General features: G+C 39.5%; 2 protein-coding genes across 4 annotated transcripts in view; one reads left to right on the top strand and one right to left on the bottom strand.

The window, feature by feature from the left end:
* med16 (mediator complex subunit 16) overlaps positions 1-4535 on the top strand; it is a 28610-nt gene extending 24075 nt beyond the window's left edge. The window contains exons 12-14 of one of the 2 annotated variants that reach the window (XM_072244160.1): positions 1305-1521; positions 2226-2309; positions 3581-4535. In XM_072244160.1, coding sequence (XP_072100261.1) covers positions 1305-1521; positions 2226-2309; positions 3581-3707 — 428 coding nt within the window. In that variant the 3' untranslated portion in view covers positions 3708-4535. Of the gene's footprint in view, positions 1-1304; positions 1522-2225; positions 2310-3580 lie in introns of those variants that run through there. The other variant, XM_072244161.1, reaches the window with a different exon arrangement.
* Positions 3092-22081, bottom strand: part of LOC140188164 (uncharacterized) — a 32658-nt gene continuing 13668 nt past the window's right edge. For both annotated transcript variants that reach the window (XM_072244162.1, XM_072244163.1), the window contains 3 exons: positions 19926-20120; positions 8137-8312; positions 3092-5806 (listed from right to left, as the gene is read on the bottom strand). In XM_072244162.1, the coding sequence (XP_072100263.1) occupies positions 5657-5806; positions 8137-8312; positions 19926-20120 (521 nt within the window). In that variant the 3' untranslated portion in view covers positions 3092-5656. The remainder of the gene's footprint in view (positions 5807-8136; positions 8313-19925; positions 20121-22081) is intronic.

Below are 22081 nucleotides of genomic sequence, written 5' to 3'. Positions count from 1 at the left end.
AGTTCTTCATTTGGATTGTAAATTTCTAATGCAAAGTTCACAATATAAGTTGGTTGAATTTTTTGAGGAAATGGCAGAACATTGATGGAGGTAGAGCAGTAGATGTGGTAGATCTACATTGTAGATTGTAGTATGGCATTTGACAAGGTTCGTTGTGGTAGACTCATTCAGAATGTCAGGAGGCATGGGAGCAGGTTCTCCCAGTGGCCACACATTTTAATTCCACTTCCCATTCTGATGTGTCTATCCACGGCCTCCTCTAATGTCAAGATGAAGCCACACTCAGGTTGGAGGAACAACAACTTATATTCCGTCTGGGTAGCCTCCAACTTGATGGCATGAACATTGGCTTCTCTAACTTCTGTTAATGCCCCACCTCCCCTTTGTACCCCATCCCTTCCTTTCTTTCTTTATGTATTTATTTATTATTATTCCCCCTTTTTCTCTTTTTTCTCCCTCTGTCCCTCTCACTATAACTCCCTGCTCATCCTCTGGATTCCCCCCCCCTTTCTTTCTCCCTAGGCCTCCCGTCCCATGATCCTCTCTCTTCTCCAGCCTCATCTCTTTTGCTCCATCCCTCCCCCTCCTGTCTTCTCCTATCATTTTGCATCTCCCCCTCCCCCTCCTACTTTCAAATCTCTTACTATCTCTGCTTTCAGTTAGTCCTGACGAAGGGTCTCGGCCTGAAACGTCAACTATACCTCTTCCTATAGATGCTGCCTGGCCTACTGCGTTCACCAGCAATTTTTGTGTGTGTTGTTTATCATGATGTTGCCTGGATTAGAGACATGTCTAATGAGAATAGGTTGAACAAGCTTGGGCTTTTCTCTTTTGGAGGGAAAGATGATGAAAATGTCTTGATAGAAATGTACAAGATGAAAAGACGTATAGAGGGGGCAGCCAGAGACACTTTCCCGGAGCAGAAATGACTAATACAAGGGTGCATGACTTTAAGGTGTTTGAAGGAAAGTGTAGGTGGAAAATCAATAGTAGATTTTTTTTCCACACAGAATGGTAGGTGGAGGAATGTGCTTCCAGGTGTGATGATAGAGGCAGATACATTAAGGATATTTGAGAGACTCCTAGGCACATTACTGAAAGAAAATGGGGTGCTATGTGGGAGAGAAGGGTTAGATTGGTCTTGCAGTAGATTTAAGGGTAGACTCAACTTTGTGGGCTGAAGGGCCTATACTGTGCTGTACAGTTGGATATTTTGAATGCATAGAAACCCCTGTGGGCTTAGTAAGTTCATAAGTAGCTGCTACCTTTATAAATTTTAACATTTCTTATCCAACATTTTCCAGGTAGAGATGAGAACCATATGACTGAACCTGATGACAATCTGATTGACGAATGTTGTCTGCTTCCCAGCCAGCTCCTTGTTCCCAGCATTGACTGGCTGCCAGTGAATGATGGAATTATTGGCAAGTTACAGAGTAAACAGCCATTAAAGCTGCAATTTGGAAAACCAGTCAGCATACCGAGCCACTTTGCAACCTCTCAGCTTGATATCTTTGCAAGGTATTTGGAATGTCTTGGCTTGCTAAGAGAATCATACCCCCTTCTGAATCTGCCTTTTGGAAGCTTTGCTATTAAATAATCACTACGAATTATATCTTATTAAAATGTTAGTTCAATAATGACTGATTATAAATTGGCTTGTAAGTTATTTTCTTACTGTTATAGCAACTTCCGATTGGGAAAGCGGTGGCTACAGGTAGCATTGATATTAATACAGATCTTTGCAATGTAAGCATTGCACTTAATTCCATTTTAGTTCATTAAAGTCTGGAAAGAATCGTGTCTTTTGGAATGATTTCCATTACTCTGTTGGACAATGTGATATTCTATTTCTCAATTTTGTCTGTCTACAAAAGCTCATTCATAATGTTGTGGAGTTGATAGGAAGAGGTGGGTATGAGGGACTACTACAGGTAAGTTCCGCAGTCAATATCAGTAACTGAATGTTCCTGTACCTAGGATTCTGACAAACATATCATTGCGGAAGTCCAGTCATCTTTGATAAACCTTGTACTGCTTACTAATCTAATCAGAATTGTTTTCCTGTCAGCCTAGACAACACATTCAATTGGGTGTAATATTTTTCCATCCTATTTAATTGTGATGTGTATTAGTAAGTACTGATAGAGTAAGTTGTACTTTACTATCAATGCCACACTAAGCATTAATTCAATTACAGTACTGTCAATTTATATGATGTTCAGGTCACCGGGGTATCAAAAGATGGATAATTTGAGACGACTTAATTTAGGAGTATGCCCAACAGAAGAAACCAAATCCTGCACTAGGTAAGCAATAAATAAGGACAATAACTTCATTATTCGTGGAAGACTTTAACTTAATCAGAGGCAAATGGCCAATTATCAATGTGGTGTTAAATTTGTGCACTAGTGCCTGGTTAATGCACCTGATCCCAACAGGATCAGGTATATGTTCTGATAAAATATTAGGATTAGGGTGTGTCTGACTGGCTAAACAATAGTTTGGCCTTCTGCCAAACTAGTATGAAACTAGTACTCGCTCATAAATGTCCACTATAACTTGTCCGGTATATTTAAATTATTCTAAATGAAAGCATGATCAGTGTAACCTTCTGTGAGAACTACTGTGAGTGGATTGAGTTGCTTAAGTTTCTAAAATTTGAACTTTATTAAAAACTATCTTTTGTCATGTATGAATACATTTTATATGCTAATGTAGCTGCTACGTAAATGTCAGGTTACAATGCCAGTATAGTTCAATGAGTTCACTCTTGTTGGTATTCCTTTCTGTGCAACATTAGAACAAGAGTAGTGTGTGTTGTTATTCATTGATATCAAGTACAGACAGTAATCTATTTACATAAACTTGGGTATTTTAAAATCTTCAAATACATTATCTCATTATTTAAATTCCAAAGAAATGCTGCACGGTTATGTAATTTCTGCAGTAGTACACAAAATGCTGGAGGAACTCAGCAGATCAGGCAGCATCACTGGCGGCAAATCGATAGTCATTGTCCAAGTTTCTAGCATTTGCAGTCTTTATGTAACTTCAATTTACTAATCTGATAAATCTTTTTTTTGTGTTCACTGCAAGGCCAATATTGCCTTTTAAGGTCTGGATTATGTACTACAATATATTGAATGAGATGTTTTTGATACAACTTTCTGTTGCATCATTTCTAATTCACTGTATTTGCGTGTGGTATGAGGATTTTTTTTCTTGGTCATAACTTTTTATGCCAGTCCACATCTTACATGTATGTGTATGGAACTTTGGAATTTGCTTTTAGCAATCCAGTATCCAAAGTAGATGAACTTATTCTTGACAAAATTATAGCAATATTTGTCACAGTTCCTCCTCATTCTGTTAATAGCTTTGCATTGTTATCCTTCCATCTACACGGGTTACAATGCTACCTTTCATCATGTAATATTTTAAATACAGTGCTGGTTGTAACTGAAACCCTAATGTGAATGAAAGCTGTCAGAGCACCTCTTCATTATTCCCATTCTTTATGGATTTTGGTAACTCTTGTTAAATTATGCAGTAATTAAATCTTCTATCTTTTAAACAGATGTGGATGCAATACCATGCTGAAATCACCAAACAAGTCAACTGCAGTTAAGCAGTGGGAGCAGCGGTGGATAAAGAACTGTCTGTGTGGGGGGCTGTGGCGTAAATTCCCCATTAGTCCAACCTGAATAACATCAGTCATTTGTACTTTAATAAAAGAATATACCCTTGAAAATTTTCACTTGAAATTTATTGATGTTCAAAAGATATTTGTATATTGTTTGTACTTCTCATAATTAAATATTTCCTACATTTTTTAAATAGAGTTTTGAGTAAATTGAGAATCTTTTCATTGATGGCTTGAATTATTGTTTTAATTTTTGCTTTGGTTTTCTCCTGAGGTAATTGACTGCAAAGCTTTTGATGGGTGCCAGCTGCCTTTTCTGCCCTTGCCCAAGTTGTCCATTATTGATGTGCAGCCTTTACACTGACAGTCTCCTAGCCATCTTTCTCCAGATAGCATTTCATCAGAGCTTAACTTCTTGTTCAAAGCTGCAGTTAGACTTTAGCAAATTTAAACTTGGGAACTAAAAAAGTTCTGAATTGGTGCTATTTGTAGAATTGTCAAGAGCAAAGATTTAACATTACACATTTAACACAAGTATTTGACAATGGCTGTGTGAGTTTCATAACCTAATCATTTTTGAGCAGTACTAAATTTAATCTGCTTTTCCCCTTCATCTCCTTCAGAAGTACCTTGACCATGTTGAGCTGTGCTGTATTAATGATTGTTACAGCTGCTGCTGATTTATTTAAGCATGCTGGTTTTCCTTTTCACTAACAAACCTCCAGTGAAGTAACCCTGATGCTGATCTTTCACTCAAAGATTGGACTTCATTTTCTAGTCGCAGGCTGGAGGTGTATTCGGAAATTCTGGAAGGGCTTTCAGTGAATGCTAATGCTGTCTGTACATTAGCAGAAAAGAGTAAAGGTCTTGGTTATTGAAGCCGTGTGTGTGTGTGTATTCCTCATCTGCTCAATTTATACTACTGGAAAAGTAATTACCTGATGTACACTTTCAGCATAATTTGATTTAGTCAATTACTTTGAATAATTGTATAAATCATGAAAATCTGAAGTTATTTATTCCAGGCTGTACCGTTCTCTGCCAATTGCCATTAGCTCAGGTTAAGATTCTGTGGTATCTGCAAGACCCACTCATACATGCAGAAAACACAAAATTCCCTCGAGTAAGGGAGTCAAAAGTTATGGGGAGAAGGCAGGAAAGTGGGTTTGAGAGGGATAATAAATCAGCCATGATTGAATAATGGAGCAGACTTGATGGACCAAAAGACCAAATTCTTCTATGTAATACAGTCTAAATCTATTGCCTTTAAGTACTGCACACATTTTAAAAATACTTTAAAAGCCCATTTCCAGTGCAGTTATGCAGTTAAGTATCCCTCCACCACCAAAACAGCTACACCTAATTACAATGTTTTCAATTCACATACAGAACTCCACAGGTTGTTTGAATTGAATCAGACATGTTTAAATCCTGAGAGCCAAGATCTTCACAATTACAAGTCAAAAAACAACATAAAGAACTGTTAAACCTCTTGCAGCCTTCTCCCCAAGATCTCTTTCCTACCGAGGAGAAAAAGGGTATTTTACTCTGTTAATTTTGAATGTTATTCATCCCATGGGTCTTGTGAATATACTTTAAAAAGCCTACAAATAAAATAAGCAACTTTGTATAAAGTTGGAGGTAGAATGGGTTTAAGAATTCAGCACTTGCCTGGATACGTTTCAGCACTGGTGATTGAGAACTAGAATGTTTGAGCTGTTAATGATAAACATTAGCTGATCTCAAGATACAGACAAATGATGTACAACTCAGAACTAGCTGATAGTTAAGTCTCAGTTGGCGAGGTATTGAATAGTTCCGGTGCCTTTTGCTGATAGCCACTCTAAAGATCTGAAATGTGTTGCATTGCGGGGGCTAGTACATTCAAAAACAAGTTTTCAGTAATGAATGATTGGCTTACAACAAATATTGGCCACATGTATCTTGCCATTGCTTGATGATTATATCACTGGTACTTTTGGATTTCAGGGGTTTTTAATCCTCATGATGTTACACTAACTTCCTGTACAAAGCAGTTACTCCATACTCTTCAAAATCTTGCCGAGTTATACACATCTGGTGGAAAGTAGAAAGACCTGCCAAAATGGATGCTCCTTTCCATGAAAGATAGTTCCCGTTGGGAGGTGCAAGAACCTTCACCTAAGGTGGGGGGGGGGGGGGGAGGTGGAAGAGAAATAAAAATATTTGTTTATCTTTAAATTACAATAAAATTAACAAGGAATATTGCAAACTGAATTGTGAATTGAAGTAAAAATACTATGCTAGGCAGATAAAATACCAGTGTAAGTACAAGTCTTCAACCACTGAATATGTATGAATTTTTAAAATGAGAAGCAACTAGAACACCTTAAGCATGTTTGGAATCACCAGAGTGGACAAAGTGACCAATAGGTGACCCAACTTCACTTTGGTTTCCTAAATTTAGACTGCATTTATCCTGATTTTCTTTCTAGAACAAATTGCCAGGAAAAGTAGTTACTTATAGATTAATTGCTGTTTGTCGTTTATGGTTGTATCTTTAACAATATTTGTTGTTAGAGATAGGATGAGGAATAACTATAAACAGATGTTCAAAAGTAAAATGGAACAAGGTGATTCCTTTACGGCTATGGCAATGAAATAAGTTGGGCTACTGATACTACCATTTTATAACACAAGAGGAGGCCAGTCACACCTAAGTTTACTCTCAAATATCTGTTTAAAGCAAGCCCCCCCCTTCAATTATTTTAATAGGGAAGTAACATTCCTGAAGATAAGTCTATCTAAAGAATGTAGAATGTTCCTGGTAGTTAAGAAAAATGAATAGATTTTTCCCAAGCTAACAACTATTGTCTAAACTGAGATCTAAAGTTTGGATGGTCCAACTTAGTATCTCACATGGAATGCATGATGAACTCAGCAGGTCAGGTAGCATTTATGGAAAAGAGTAAACAGTCAACGTTTTGGGCTGAGACCCTTCAGGACTGAAGGAAGGGGGAAGATGCCAAAATAAAGAGATGAGGGAAGGATTCTGATATCTTTTCCCCCTTCCCTCTCAGGCCTGATGAAGGGTCTCGGCCCAAAATGTCTACTGTTTTCTGTAGATGCTGCTTAACCTGAATTCCTCCAGCTTTCTGTGCAAGTTGCTTTGGATTTCCAGCACCTGCAGACTTCCTCATGTTTGTGATTCCCAACTTAGTATTTTTAAATAATTAACAACTAAGTTGTTACATCTATAGAGGGTTAAGAAGTTAAAAGACAGATAAGGTTGAGAAGATGCAAGACTTAATTTCATGAAATGATATTTGTACCAATGTTTGCTCCACAGCAGTAAGGTGGTACTTTGGGTTGATTTGAAAACGGCAAAAGGTTTGTTCAATCTATGTGAACGATCTATTTAACATCCAACTTAACTATATGAATTTGCATAATATACAGTGCCTACAAAAAGTATTCACCCCACACCCCCCCAGAAGTTTTCATGATTTATTGTTTTACAACATTGAATTACAAATGGATTTAATTTGGCTTTTTTGACACTGATCAACTGAAAAAGATTCTTTTTCGTGTCAAAGTGAAAACAGATCTCTACAAAGTGATCTAAATTAATTACAAATATAAAATAAAATAATGGATTGCATAAGTATTCATCCCATTCAAGTCAGAATTTAGTAGATGCACCTTTGGCAGTAACTACAGCCTTGAGTCTGTGTGGATAGGTCTCTATCTGCTTTGCACATCTCGACACTGCAATTTTTCCCCATTCTTTACCAAACTGGCCTGCTCTAGGCAAATTTACAGCTGTGCCATATTCTTTCGATTTCTTGATGATTGACTTAACTGCACTCCCAGGGATATTCAGTGACTTGGAAATTTTCTTGTACCTATCTCCTGACTTGAACTTTTCAATAACCTTTTTGTGGAGTTGCTTGTAGTGTTCTTTTGTCTTCATGGTGTAGTTTTTGTCAGGATACTGACTTACCAGCAGTTGGACCTTCCAGATACAGGTGTATTTTTACTACAATCAGTTGAATCACCTTGACTGCACACTAGTTAAATCTCCATTAAACTGATTATGTGACTTCTAAAACCAATTGGCTGCACCAGTGATGATTTGGTGTGTCATACTAAAGGGGTGAATACTTATGCAATCAATTATTTTGTGTTCTATATTTGTAATTAATTTAGATTACTTTGTAGAGATCTATTTTCATTTTGAAATGAAAGGGGAAAAAAGCCAAATTAAATCAACTGTGATTCAATTTTCTAAAATGATAAAACATGAACATTTCCAAGGGGGGTGGGGGTGAATACTTTTATAGGCACTGTAAGTAACTCCAATAGAAAAAAAGCTTTGATGTTATTAAATAGTATGCAGTAACTAATTCTCAGCCCTTACAGGAAGAATAATATAAACCACATATGAGATGGCCCAGGAACCAAATACATCAAGATACCGAACATTGTATCTTTCCTTAATTTAAACATACCTTTTTTTCTGATTTTACAAGGTCTGTCATCTCTTGTTGAATTCGCTGTCCCATGTTTCTAAACATAGTGTTACCACCAGCTAGGACAATGTTTGTGTACATCTCATTGCAGATCTCTTCATTGCAATGCTCAATCACAGAATGTGCCAATGCGGGTAAGTTCTGAATGTCCTTGCCTGTAAGTCAAATGAACTTTAACAATAATATATTCTTTATGTACTAATGCAAACATTTAAAACAAACAGAAAAAGCTGGAAATACTCAGGTTAACCCACGTCTGTGGGAAGAGAAAAGAGTCAACTTTTCAGATTAAAGACCTCTTGCCATTTTAGGCACAACTAGAAATATTTTGTATTTGCAAACCTGTAGTGTTTTAGAAGATAGATTAATTGATGTCTTAATAGAAATGACTGGAAATGATCTGATCACTATTACAGAGATACGGTTGCACAGTGACTAGTGCTGATTTGATATTCCATGGGAGAGGCAGAAGACAGAAGGAGCTTAGGGTATTTCTGCAGAAAAAGGATCTTAACCTTGGGAGATACAGAATCAATTTGGGTTTTTTTTATCGAACCGCTACACGGGGTTAGTTCATTATCACAGAATAATAAGGGCTTGCCGTTTCTGGAAGAATTTTGGGTGGCTTATTTTTCCAATAGGTTGGACAAATCGAAATTACAAAGATAGGCATATGAATGAGTTATTTGGTATGTACAGTATGAGAGAGATGGAACATTTTGTGAGAAAACTATGTATCAGGTCAGGATTAAATGTCTCATAGCAAAGGTCAATCACTACAAAACAGACTTTTACATTCAGAATAGGAAATGTGCGTCTTAGCGTCTTAAAAACAATGTTGGAAACACTCAAGTTGGTCTTCATCAATGAAAAGAGAAACACAGTTAACATTTCAGGTAGAAGATCTTTGTAAGAACTGCAATATCTGCCTTTTTCCTATTTATTTAGACTTAAAACTTTAGACAACTCTACTTTTGTACCTGTCAAGTGGAGAGGAGAAATAGATCAAAAGGTAAATAAGTCATGGCAAGCCAGAATACTACAAAGATTTTGGACATTAGCAAAGCATGACTATAAGATGGGAAATAGACTGAGGGGGAAAATAACAGGAAATACAAGGATTTTTACAACATATGACATAATTCCAATATAATAAATCTATTGGCAATAGTGGGGAGACAACATAACCCGGTTAATTTCATGTTTTTTATTAAAATGCTGAAATCCATTAAGCAGGGAATTCCTTTTTTTTTGTATAAAACAGGAAACCATCGTGGGCACTAGCTTTCTCAACATCCAGGACACCTTCAAAAGATGATGCCTCAAAAAGGCAGCATCCATCAAGGACTCCCATCACCCAGCACAATGCTCCTCATTTCTACCATCAGGAAGGAGGTATCAGAGCCTGAAGGTACACACTCAACATTTCAGGAACAACCTCTTCCCCTCAGACTTCTGAATTGGCAATGAACCCATGAACATTACCTCAGCATCTTTCCCTCTCTTTTTGCACTACTTATTTCATTTTATATATATTTACTGTAATTTAGTTAATTTTATATATATTTACTGTAATTTACAGTTGTGTTGCAACAAATTTCATGACTTGTCTGTGATATTAAATTTGATTCTAAAATTTTTATAAATTAAAACTCATTGACAATGTAACAGTGATAATGGTTAAAGAAAAACAAGTAATTGCATTGTTTGAAATCCTGATGATTCAGCGTCTGGCACACAGAGCTGTTTGATAAGCTGCCTTGAAGCTCACCTGTGTTTCTCACCCTCCATTAGCACATGAGTTATTCTACCATATAACATCATTTTTAAACAGTCAATTAAAATTGACTGTCATTTTTAAAAAGTCAATTAAAATTGGCTTTTTCATGGTTTCCTGTCTGACCAATTTTATTGAATTCTTTGAGGAGGTACATCGATGAGGCACAGTAGTAGGTGTGATTTATGTGGCCTTTAGTAAAACATTTAAGGTCTCACATGGAAGATTAATTCAAAGGGTTAGGATCATTTGAACCAGGAAAGGTGGCATACTGGAGCCAAAGTTGGCAGCAATAAGGTGATGGTGGAGCTTTTGTGATTGCATACTTTTGACTAGTGATGTCCTTCAAGTATCAGTGCTATTATTCAACAAATCACCTTTGTTATTTGTAATATGTGAGTGGCTTGGATATGGGAGGCAAGATCAGCAAGTTCATGGATGCCACATGACATGTGAAATTATAAATTTTGGGAATATTATCATAGGGTTTTGAGGTGTATTAAGAAAAAGAGTCTTTGGAGTAAATGTCCAGAGATTCTTTAAGATAGCAATGCAGGTAGACAATGTAATTTGGAACACATACATGATATTGACCTTTATTAGAACACTGAATATAGAAGTTGGTAGGATATACTCCAACTTTATAAAATCTCAGCTGGAACGCTAAGTGCATTTCTCATCATCCACACTATAGTGTGGATACCATGGTGCCAGAGAAGGCGCAGAGATGATTCACGGGATGCAGCAGTTCAATTATGAGAAGAGGCTGGAGAAGCTAGGTCTTTTTTCTCCCTGGAGCATAAGAAGTTAAGAGAGGACATATTCAAGATATATAAAATTATGGGGGGTATATAAATTATGGGAGTTATATAGATGGTCTAGACTGCAGGAATCTAGACTCTCATTCTCCCCACATTGTGGGTCAATAAAACTGGAGGACATAGATTTAGGCTAAGAAGAAAGGAGAGATGGGGGCGGGGAGAGAATCTGAGAGAGAACGGTTTATTTACTATTCCCCAGATGGATAGCTGGAATGCTCTGCCTGAGAAAATGGTTGAAACTGGGTCACTGACAGCCTTTTAAGTGTCTCAATGAACACTTGAATCACTTGGTTTATAGCCCTCTATACCCAGGTGCTGGGTGATAAGGCTAATACAGAGGGGTACAAGGATGAGCTAGGCCAAATAGCCCACTTCCATGCTATATAATTCTATGAAATAAGGTATATCTCTCTATTTCTATTGGAATAAGGTAGATGAACTTGTAGTATGCATGGCTGAAAGAAGATCATAGCTGGGAGTTTAATGTCCAAAGACACACATTGTATCAAAAGGACAGGCAGGAAGGCAGAGAGAGGTGGTGTTACTCTTCTGGTTAAAAAATGAAATCAAATCATTAGAAACAGGTGACTTAGGGTTGGAAGGTGTTGAATCATTGTGGTTAGAGGTAAGGAACTGCAAGGGTAAAAGACCCTCTTGGGAGTTGTGTACAGACTCTCAAACAGTAGTAAGGATGTGGTATACATATTACAATGGGAGATAAAAAATGCAAGCCAGAAGGGCAATGTTACAATAGTCATGGGGGACTTCAATATGCAGATAAATTGGGGAAATCAGGTTGGTGCTGGATTCCAAGAGGGGGAATTTCTAGAATGCCTACGAGATGGCTTTTTAGAGCAGCTCATGTTGAGCCCACTAGTGCTTCAGCTATTCTGGATTGAGTGTTGTGCAATGAAACAGAATTGATTAGAGACCTTAAGGTGGAAGAAACCTTAGGGGAAAGGAATCATGATTTGATCATATTCTCCCAAGAAATTTGAGAAGGAGAAGCTAAAGTCAAATGTGTCAGCGATATAGTGGAGTAAATGGAATTACAGAGGCATGAGAGATGGGTTGGCCAGAATTGATTGGAAAGGAACAGGAGCAGGGACAATGGCAGAGCAGTAATGTTTGGAACTTTTGGAAGCAATTTGGAAGGCCCATGATATATACATCCCAAAAAGGAAGAAGTATTCTAAAGGCAAGATGACACAACTGTGACTAACAAGAGAAGTCAAAGCCAAAATGAAAGCCAAAGAGAGAGCAAAAATTTGTGGAAAGTTAGAGGATTGAGAAGCTTTTAAAAACTAACAGGAGGCATCTAAAAAAGTACTTAAGGTATAAATGGAATACGAAGGTAAGCTAGCCAATAATATTAAAGAAGATTCCAAAAGTTTGTTCAGATACATGAAGTGTAAAAGAGAGGTGAGAGTGAATAGCGGACTGCTAGAAAATGATGCTGGAGAGGTAGTAATGGGGGACAAGGAAATGGCAGATGAACTGAATAAGTATTTTGCATCAGTCTTCACTGTAGAAGACACTAGCAGTTATGGTGGATGTTCCAGGTGTCGGGGTCATGAAGTGTGTAAAGTTACCATTACTAGAGAGAAGGTTCTTGGGAAACTGAAAGGTCTGAAGATAGATAAGTCACTTGGAAAAATGGTGTACACCCAGGGTACTGAAAGAGGGTGGCTGAAGAGATTGTGGAGGCATTAGTGATTATTTTACAAGAATCACTAGATTCTGGAATGGTTATGGAAGACTGGAAAATTGCAAATGTCACTCCACTCTTCAAGAAGGGAGAGTGGCTGAAGAAAAGAAACTTACAGGTCAGTTAGTCTGACCTCAGTTGTTGGGAAGGTGTTGAAGTTGATTATTAAGGATGAGGTCTCAGGGTACATGAAGGCTATAGTCAGCATGGTTTCCACAAGGGAAAATCATACCTGACAAATCTGTTGGAATTACATAGGAACATAGAAAATAGGTGCAGGAGTAGGCCATTCGGCCCTTCGAGCCTGCACCGCCATTTATTATGATCATGGCTGATCATCCAACTCAGAACCCCGCCCCAGCCTTCCCTCCATACCCCCTGATCCCCGTAGCCACAAGGGCCATATCTAACTCCCTCTTAAATATAGCCAATGTACTGGCCTCAACTGCTTCCTGTGGCAGAGAATTCCACAGATTCACCACTCTCTGAGTGAAGAAGTTTTTCCTAATCTCGGTCCTAAAAGGTGTCCCCTTTATCCTCAAACTGTGACCCCTTGTTCTGGACTTCCCCAACATCGGGAACAATCTTCCTGCATCTAGCCTGTCCAATCCCTTTAGGATTTTATACGTTTCAATCAGATCCCCCATCAATCTTCTAAATTCCAACGAGTACAAGCCCAGTTCATCCAGTCTTTCTTCATATGAAAGTCCTGCCATCCCAGGAATCAATCTGGTGAACCTTCTTTGTACTCCCTCTATGGCAAGGATGTCTTTCCTCAGATTAGGGGACCAATATCTTCTTTGAAGATATAACAAGCAGGATAGACAAAGGAGAACCTGTTGATGTTGTCTTTGTGCTTGGATTTACAGAAGGCCTTTGACGAGGTGCCACACATGAGACTGCTTAAGCTACAAACTGATAGTATTACAGGAAAGATTCTAGCATGGATAAAGCAGTGGCTGATTGGCAGGAGGCAAAGTGTGGGAATAAAGGGAGCCTTTTCTGGTTGGCTGCCAGTGACTAGTGGTGTTCCACAGGGGTCTGTGTTGGGACTGATTCTTTTTATTTTATATGTCAATGATTTGGGTGATGGAATTGATGACTTTGTTGCAAAGTTTGCAGACCATATGAAGATAGGTGGAGGGTCAGGTAGTTTTGAGGAAGTAGTGAGGCTACAAAAGGACTTAGACATATTAGGAGAATGGGCAAAGAAATGGCAGATGGAAATGTCAGGAAGTGTATAAGTGTATTTTGGTAGGAGAAATGAAAGAGTTGACTATTTTCTAAATGGAGAAAAAATACAAAAAAAGAGGTGCAAAGGGACTTGGGTTCCTTGTGCAGGATTTCCTAAAGGTTAATTTGCAGGTTGAGTCTGTGGGGAGGAAGGCAAATATGATGTTAGCATTCATTTCAAGAGCACTAGAATATCAAAGCAAGGATGTAATGATGAGACTTTATAAAACACTGTTGGGGCCTCATTTGGAGTATTGTGAACAATGTTGGGCCCCTTATCTTAGAAAAGATGTGCTGAAACAGGAGACAATTCAAAGGAGGTTCACAAAAATGATTCTAGGATTGAATGACTTGTCATACAAAGAGAGTTTTATGGCTCTGGGCCTGTACTCACTGGAATCCAGAAGAATGAGGGATGACCTCATTGAAGCCTATAGAATGGTGAAAGGTCTTGATAGTGGATGTGGATAGGATGCCTCCTATGGTGGGAGAATCTAAGACTAAAGGACTCAGCCTCAGAATACAGGGGCGTCATTTTAGAATGGAGATGAGGAAAAATTTCTTCAGCAAGACAGTAGTGAATCTGTGGAATTCTTTCCCACAGGCAACTGTGGAGGCCAAGTCTTTATGTATACTTAAGGCAGAGGGCAATAGATTCTTGATTGGTCAGGGCATGAAAGGATACAGGGAGAAGGCAGGAGATTGGGGCTGAGAAGAAAATTGGCTCAGCCGTGATGAAATGGCGAGAAGGCACTATGGGCCAAATGGCCTAATTTTGCTTCTATATCTTATGGTTTTAAAAGTAGGTAGGAGTGTTAATGAATCATCTGGAAAATTTGCTAGACCCAAGCTTGCTGGATCAACGGAAGCTTACTGTGAACATTTCAGACCCTGCCACTGGTCTAAAATCTCAGCTTTGTTAAGTCCATATTGTTTCAAATGATAAACAACTACCCAATGTTAAAAGAACATGGGTGAACTAAATCAAGGACAAGGGCACAGTCAATGCCCATTGGAACATTCGGAAAACCTCTTCTCCTGTGAATGTCCTTGATTTCATCCCACACCAGCCTATTCATGCCAACCTTGTTGTCCCTTCTGCCTGACAAGTAGTCAAAAGTCATTTCCCAACAATTTCAAAAGGCCTTGTCTGAACAAGATAAGAGCCTATGGTATTATAAGAAACATACTGGCATGGATAGAAGATCGGCTGACCGGTAGGAGGCAAAGATTGAGAACAAACGGCTCCTTTTCTGATTGCCTCTGGTGACTAGTGGTGTTTCACAGGGGTCGGTGTTGGGACTGCTTCTTTTCACATTATATGTGAATGATCTGGATGACAGAATTGATGGCTTTGTGGCCAAGTGTGCAAACAATATGAAGATCGGTGGAGTGAGAGTGGCTATCCCACGTGAAAGATAGTGTAGTAAGTATACGGTCATGCACTTTGGTAGAAGGCATAGACTATTTTCTAAATGAGAAAATTCAGAAACCAGCAAAGGGACTTGGGAGTCCTCGTGCATGATTCTGTGAAGGTTAACTTGCAGGTGTTGTTTTGTTGGTAAGGAAGGCAAACGCAATGTTAGAATTTATTTCTAGAGGATTAGAATATAAAAGCAAGAATGTAAGGCATTGGTCAAACCACACTTTTCATATCGTGAGTACTTTTGGGCCTCTTATATAAGAAACAATGCGCTGGCATTGGAGAGAGTCCATAGGAATGATCCTGGAAATGAAACAGTCAATGTATAAGGAGCATTGTTGATGGCTCTGGGCCTATACTTGCTGGAGTTTAGAAGAATGGGGGTGGGGGGAGGGTGATTTCATTGAAACCTACCAAATATTGAAAAGCCCAGGCAGAGTGGACTTGGAGGGGATGTTTCCTATAGTGGGTGTGTCTAGGACCAGAAGGCACAGCCTCCGAATAGGATATTCCTTTAAAACAAAGATGAGGAATTTCTTTAGCCAGAGGATGGTGGAATCCGAGTTAGTTCAGATTAGCAACAACACCGCCTCCACAATCTCCATCAGCACAAAAGTAATACAAGGCTGTGTGCATTATGCAGAAAGATTGAAGTTAATAACTCATCTCCTTCTACCTTAGGCCATGAACTTATCAACCACCCCTGATGAGTTATTAACTTCAAACTTTCTGCATAATCACTCAGAGTTGAACTGCACATGCATGTAATGAGAGCTGTATAACTCATCTCCTTCTACCTTAGACTGCGAACTTATCAATCACCCCTGCTGTGGACATTTTCTGGAGGACTAAGATCTGTATGCTCCACGACCGCTGGTCTAAGTGTGTAAATGTCGGAGGGGACTATGTTGAAAAATAAATGTGCTAGATTTTCTAAAATTGACTCCTTCTACCTTAGGCCACGAACTTATCACTTTGATGATACATTTACTTTAAACTTTGCATTCACTGCTACAGACTGTGAAGGCCAAGTCATTGGGTATACTTAAAGTGGAGGTTGATAGGTTCTTGATCAGTAAAGTCATCCAAGGTTAGGTGGAAAAGGCAGGAGAATGGGGTCAAGAGGGATAATAAATCAGCCATGACAGAATGGCCGAGCAGAATCAATGAGCCCAATGACCTAATTCTACTCCTATGTCATATGGCCTCAGGAGCATAAAGTATCCCTGCTGAAGTTCAAAGATTTTGTAGATTTGTGCCTGAAACTCTTCACTATTTGCCTGTACATTCAAGGAGACAGACCTGACTCATAACTCTAGAAGGGCCTACCTGCTGTCTTCCACAGCAAAAGTCGTGACCGACATCTAACTCAACTCCACATAGAAACTGAAGAACTACTCCCAACATCCATGTTGATTCTGTCCATCTAAAAGCACAAAAGACTTACTCATCACACAATTCAGAAAACTGCAAGGAATGGAATTGATCATTATGCACGGTCTTCACTAAAGCCTTTGATTTCTCAACCATTCAGTACTGTGGAGCACTCTCCTCAAGTTCAGTCACCAATAGATGCTCTCTATCGTATATTTGCTTAATAGTGTCATGCACTGTATGATCCTACCCAACAAGTCTAAACAAAGCCAATCTCAATGGGCAAGTGTCAAACAGCTGCGTACATTATTGCCCTGATGCTTTTAAAATCTTTTTCACCATAATGCTGCACCTTACCTCTCATCGAGTGGAATTAGTCTTTAGAATCAACGAAATGCTACCCACCACAATGCACAATGGCTCATGGGAGTCAGAAATATCTTGGTGACTTTGTTTTAAGGTAACTACACTGACTACACATCTGAACCAAGGTAATCTGAATTTAAGGAGTTAAGCCTAACTACTACTGACAACAGTGATGATGTTTCAATACACTCACAGGCTAAACTCCAAACCATCAATGACTTCTCCTTCATCAAAGCACACACAGTGGACCTTCAACTAAACAACAACAAGACTTTGGCGCTTTGCTAGCCTGTCCCCAAAAAACACCAGATGCTTAGGGAAGGCAAACCCCAATTCACTATCACCTTTCATTTGTTAGCAGTCTTTCATCAACTAAGAGAAAATGTCCAAGAGCAAGGCCTCAAATTTGACTCAAAACCCATGGTCTACCCATGGCAACATTGATCTGTACCCCCACGCAAACACGAGGAAATCTGCAGATGCTGGAAATTCAAGCCACACACATCAAAGTTGCTGGTGAACGCAGCAGGCCAGGCAGCATCTCTAGGAAGAGGTACAGTCGACGTTTCGGGCCGAGACCCTTCATCAGGACTAACTGAAAGAACAGCTAGTAAGAGATTTTAAAGTGGGAAACATCCCATTCCCATTCTGATATGAACATCCCATTCCCATTCTGATATGTCTATCCATGGCCTCCTCTACACCTATGCTCTGTCCGCCAGAGAAAGCAGGATCTCCCAGTGGCCACACATTTTAATTCCACATCCCATTCCCATTCTGATACATCTATCCACGGTCTCCTCTACTGTAAGTCCTTCCAGGTGAGACGACCCTTCGCCTGTGAGTCGGCTGGGGTGATATACTGCGTCCGGTGCTCCCGATGTGGCCTTCTACATATTGGCGAGACCCGACGCAGATTGGGAGATCATTTCACTGAACACCTACGCTCTGTCTGCCAGAGAAAGCAGGATCTCCCAGTGGCCACACATTTTAGCTCCATGTTCGATTCCCATTCTGATATGTCTATCCACGGCCTTCTCTACTGTAAAGATGAAGCCACACTCAGGTTAGAGGAACAACACCTTATATTCCGTCTGGATAGCCTCCAACCTGATGGCATGAACATTGACTTCTCTAACTAACGCTAATACCCCAGCCATTATTTATTTATATACACACATTCTTTTTCTCTCTCTCCTTTTTCTCCCTCTGTCCCTCTCACTATACCCCTTGCCCATCCTCTGGGTTTTCCCCCCTCCCCCTTTTCCTTCTCCCTGGGCCTCCTGGCCATCCTCTCATATCCCTTTTGCCAATCAGCTGTCCAGCTCTTGGCTCCATCCCTCCCCCTCCTGTCTTCTCCTATCATTTTGGATCTCCCGCTCCCTCTCCCGCTTTCATATTTCTTACTAGCTCTTCTTTCAGTTAGTCCTGATGAAGGGTCTTGGCCCGAAACGTCGACTGTACCTCTTCCTAGAGATGCTGCCTGGCCTTCTGCATTCACCAGCAACTTTGATGTGTGTGGCTTGATCTGTACCCCGTATGTCTTTAAGACGCAAACTATAATTCGCTGTATTGATGCATGACAAATTGTACTATGCAATGACAATAAAGATATTTCATTTCATCTGCAGCAAATGATTCAGAGCAATGGAAAAATACCACCAATGCTGTTTTCAGAAAATCTTCCATATTCACTTGAAGGGTAAGTAGACCAATATTAGTGTCCTTTCCAAGTCATCATCCCGATTAGTGAGTCTCTAGTTACATTTGTTTTTCCTTTCCACGCCTTGTGGTGCATTGGGCGGCAACCTTACCCTTTCTTTAACATTTAAATTGTTTATCCCCAGTGACCTGAACTGGGACCATAGCTATCCATACCTCTACCATCCATGTACCTATCCAAACTTCTTTTAAACATTGAAATCAAGCTGCATGCACCACTTGCACTGGCAGCTCATTCCACATTCTCACCACCCTCTGAGTGAAGAAGTTTCCCTTAATGTTCCCTTCAAACCTTCCATCTTTCACCCTTTGCCCATGGCTTCTAGTTGTAGTCCCACCCAATCTCAGTGGAAAAAAGCTTGCATTCACCCTGTCTATACCCCTCATAATTCTGAATTCCCCTATCAAATCTCCCCTCAATTGTCTACATTCTAAGGAACAAAGTCCTAACCTATTCAATCGTTCCTTATAACTCAGGTTCTCCAGTCCCAGCAACATCCTTGTAAATTTTCTCTATACTCTTCCAACATTACTTACATCTTTCCTGTAGGTCAGTGACAGACAATACTCCAGATTAGGCCTCACCAGTGTCTTATACAACTTCAACGTGACATCCCATCGCCTGTACTTAATACTTTGATTTATGATGTCCAATGAGCCAAAAGCTTTCTTTACGACCCTATCTAGCTGTGCCACCACTTTCAATGAACTATGGACCCATATTCCCAGATCTCTTTGTTCTACCACACTCCTCAATGCCGTACCATTCACTGTGTAAGATTTACCCTGACTGGTCCTATCAAAGTGCAACATTTCACACTTGTCTGCATTAAATTCCATCTGTCATTTTTCAGCCCATTTTTCCAGCTGATCCAGATCCTGATGCAAACTCTTTTATGTGAAGAGGTGACCACATATGTATCTACATATTCAAGTACGTACTCATGACTACAATGTTGAGGAACTTGTATCAGAGGGCCACAAACCTATGGAATGTGTTGATCTAGAAAGATGTGGAGACAGACATGAGTACATTAACTTCTGAGACAAACCTGTGGACATTGAAAGTGCATTGTGCATAGAAGGAAATAAGATTTGAGACTTAAGGATATATAAGGTATCTTGTATTCCTATTTCATAATGCAGGCAATTATGAAGGCTTGGCAGAGACTCCTTTGTCTGTTGTTTTGGGACCATGCCCTATAATAAAACTGAACCAAGAGTACTCAAGGGCTGCTGGCCATTCTTGGAGGCCAACAACTGAGAGATTTGAGCTTAAATGTTGTTCTGTGGTCAAAAGTTCCATGAACAGAAAAACAATGGAAAAATTCTTAACCAGATTACCTATTAAAAATGGCTTAAACATGACTTCTGGGCAACTGAATTTCTGGTTTGTGATGATCATGTTTTGTCCATCTGGAAGCACATATTCTTCTTTTATTCCGTCTGGATTATTCTTGAAGTTCTGCAGTTCTGCTTCAAAGTCTAGTGCAACATAGCAAAATTTTTCCTTGATATTTCTGATAGTATCTAACCCAGCTGGGGGGAAAAAGAAAATTACACAAAATAAGAACATTTGAAAAGCAAATTCTCTACAGGCTTTATACATCTCAAAACCAACGAGACACATTTGGAGGTGGGATTGGGAATTCCTCTGCAATTCGGTCTTCCTTTAGGCAGTATCTAAGAAAATTTGGAATCAATTCCCAAGACATTAATTGTATTCATACTTTGTGTGAACACTGAAATATAATATCTTATTGTTCATTAGCTTTAAGCAAACTGTCTTTTTGAATCACAGATGTCCATGCTTAAAGTACTTCCCCTGTGTTTGCAGTTCTAGCATTTTGATCAAGTGATGATTAAGGAATGATGGTTGTAAACCCCCCAAATAAGCGTGTTGCCTGTGATACTGCTGCAAGTAAGTTTTTATTGTGCGTACATATACAGTACTTGTGGTGCATAGGACAATAAACTTGACTTTGACTTGTTGCGGAGCTTTAGGCCAGCGATAATGTTTTATGATTGCTGCTAAATCTGATACAGCATGTGCGGCCGTTCCGAATTGATATCGATATGTGTTAACTAGGGGGCCATGCTCAATCCTGATTTGATGGAGACAGCCGTGAGAAGCACAGAGGAACATCTGGAGAAACTTCTGAAATGCCTGCTTCGCTGCCGCTGCTGCTGTGCGATCGAGAATCTCCGGAGGGGAAGGTCCCAGATCCTCGGCTTTGCCTATTGCCTGTTGCCGGGGCTGGGGTCGAAGCACTCAGCAGAGATGGTGCTCGGTGCTTGGTGTCAGAGAGCTGGTCGGAGGCTCGGTGTTTTCGGACAGACTCGGAGTGGGATTGTGGTCGGATGCTTCCGGGATGCTGCATTGGCAAGTTTGCGGCACTGGAGGTTTACCGTCTGCGTGAGATGATGGGACTTTACAACAGTGCAAAGCAATACGGTATTGCTTTGCACTGTTGTAACTGTACATTATAATTATGTGGGTTTTGTCAGTTTTTAAGTCGGTTTGTCATGTGTTTCTGTGATATCATTCTGGAAAAACATTGTATCATTTCTTAATGCTTGCATTACAAAATGACAATAAAAGAGGACTGTGTGTCCTCATAATCTATCTATATAACCTATGATTATTATTGTTGAATAATAGTCATGACAGCTTCAAGACATTGCCCTCAGGAACTCCAGCAACATTGTCTATTTCAGTCAACAACTTTCTTTCTGTCACAAGGCTAGAAATAGGGATGTTCATTAATGATTACACAGTACTCAATTCTGCAAAGAGAAGAACAACTTCATACCTCCATGCAACACTTAGATCAAACAAGGCAATAGTCATCCACAGCAAGGGAGGGTCTAACCACCTATTCATCAGTCTTGAACTCATCATTGACAACATCAGGTTGGAGACAGAGTAACACCTTGACAATGTACTTGCCACTTGCCACCCAAAGCCTTTTCGGCATCCACAAGACACAAATCAGGAGAGTAATAGAATGCTTTTTTGATGAGCACAAATCCAACAATAGAGAAGCAATCTAACACAATCTAGCACCTCATACAACCTAAGTATTCATTTCCTCTACTTCTGGCACATTGTGGTTGTAATGTGAACCATCAAAATAATGTTACAATTACTCAACTAGACTATTTGAACAACGCCTCCCCAAGTTTCCACCATCAAGAGATCATGTCAGCTGGTGCACGGAAACTTGTTTTCTCCAAGTTGCACATCAAATTGACTTATTCCTTTATCATAATGAGCTCTAAATCCTGAAACACACCACTTTGCAGCGCTATCAGGGCACCTTGGTCGGAAAGACTGCAGTGATTCAACACTTCCTCAGGCTAATCAGGATCTTACGTCCCCAAAAAACAAATAAAAAGCACTTGCCTCTTTCCATAATATAACGCAACACCATAGTTTGCCTTTTTATTCTAATGTTTATATCACTTTAATTATTTTTGTAGCCTCCCTAAATTTACTT

Source organism: Mobula birostris, chromosome 26 (genome assembly GCF_030028105.1).
Source record: "Mobula birostris isolate sMobBir1 chromosome 26, sMobBir1.hap1, whole genome shotgun sequence".
Lineage (NCBI taxonomy): Eukaryota > Metazoa > Chordata > Chondrichthyes > Myliobatiformes > Myliobatidae > Mobula > Mobula birostris.
The sequence above is the reverse complement of the archived record's forward strand: the minus strand, read 5'-3'. Positions and strand labels throughout refer to the sequence as shown.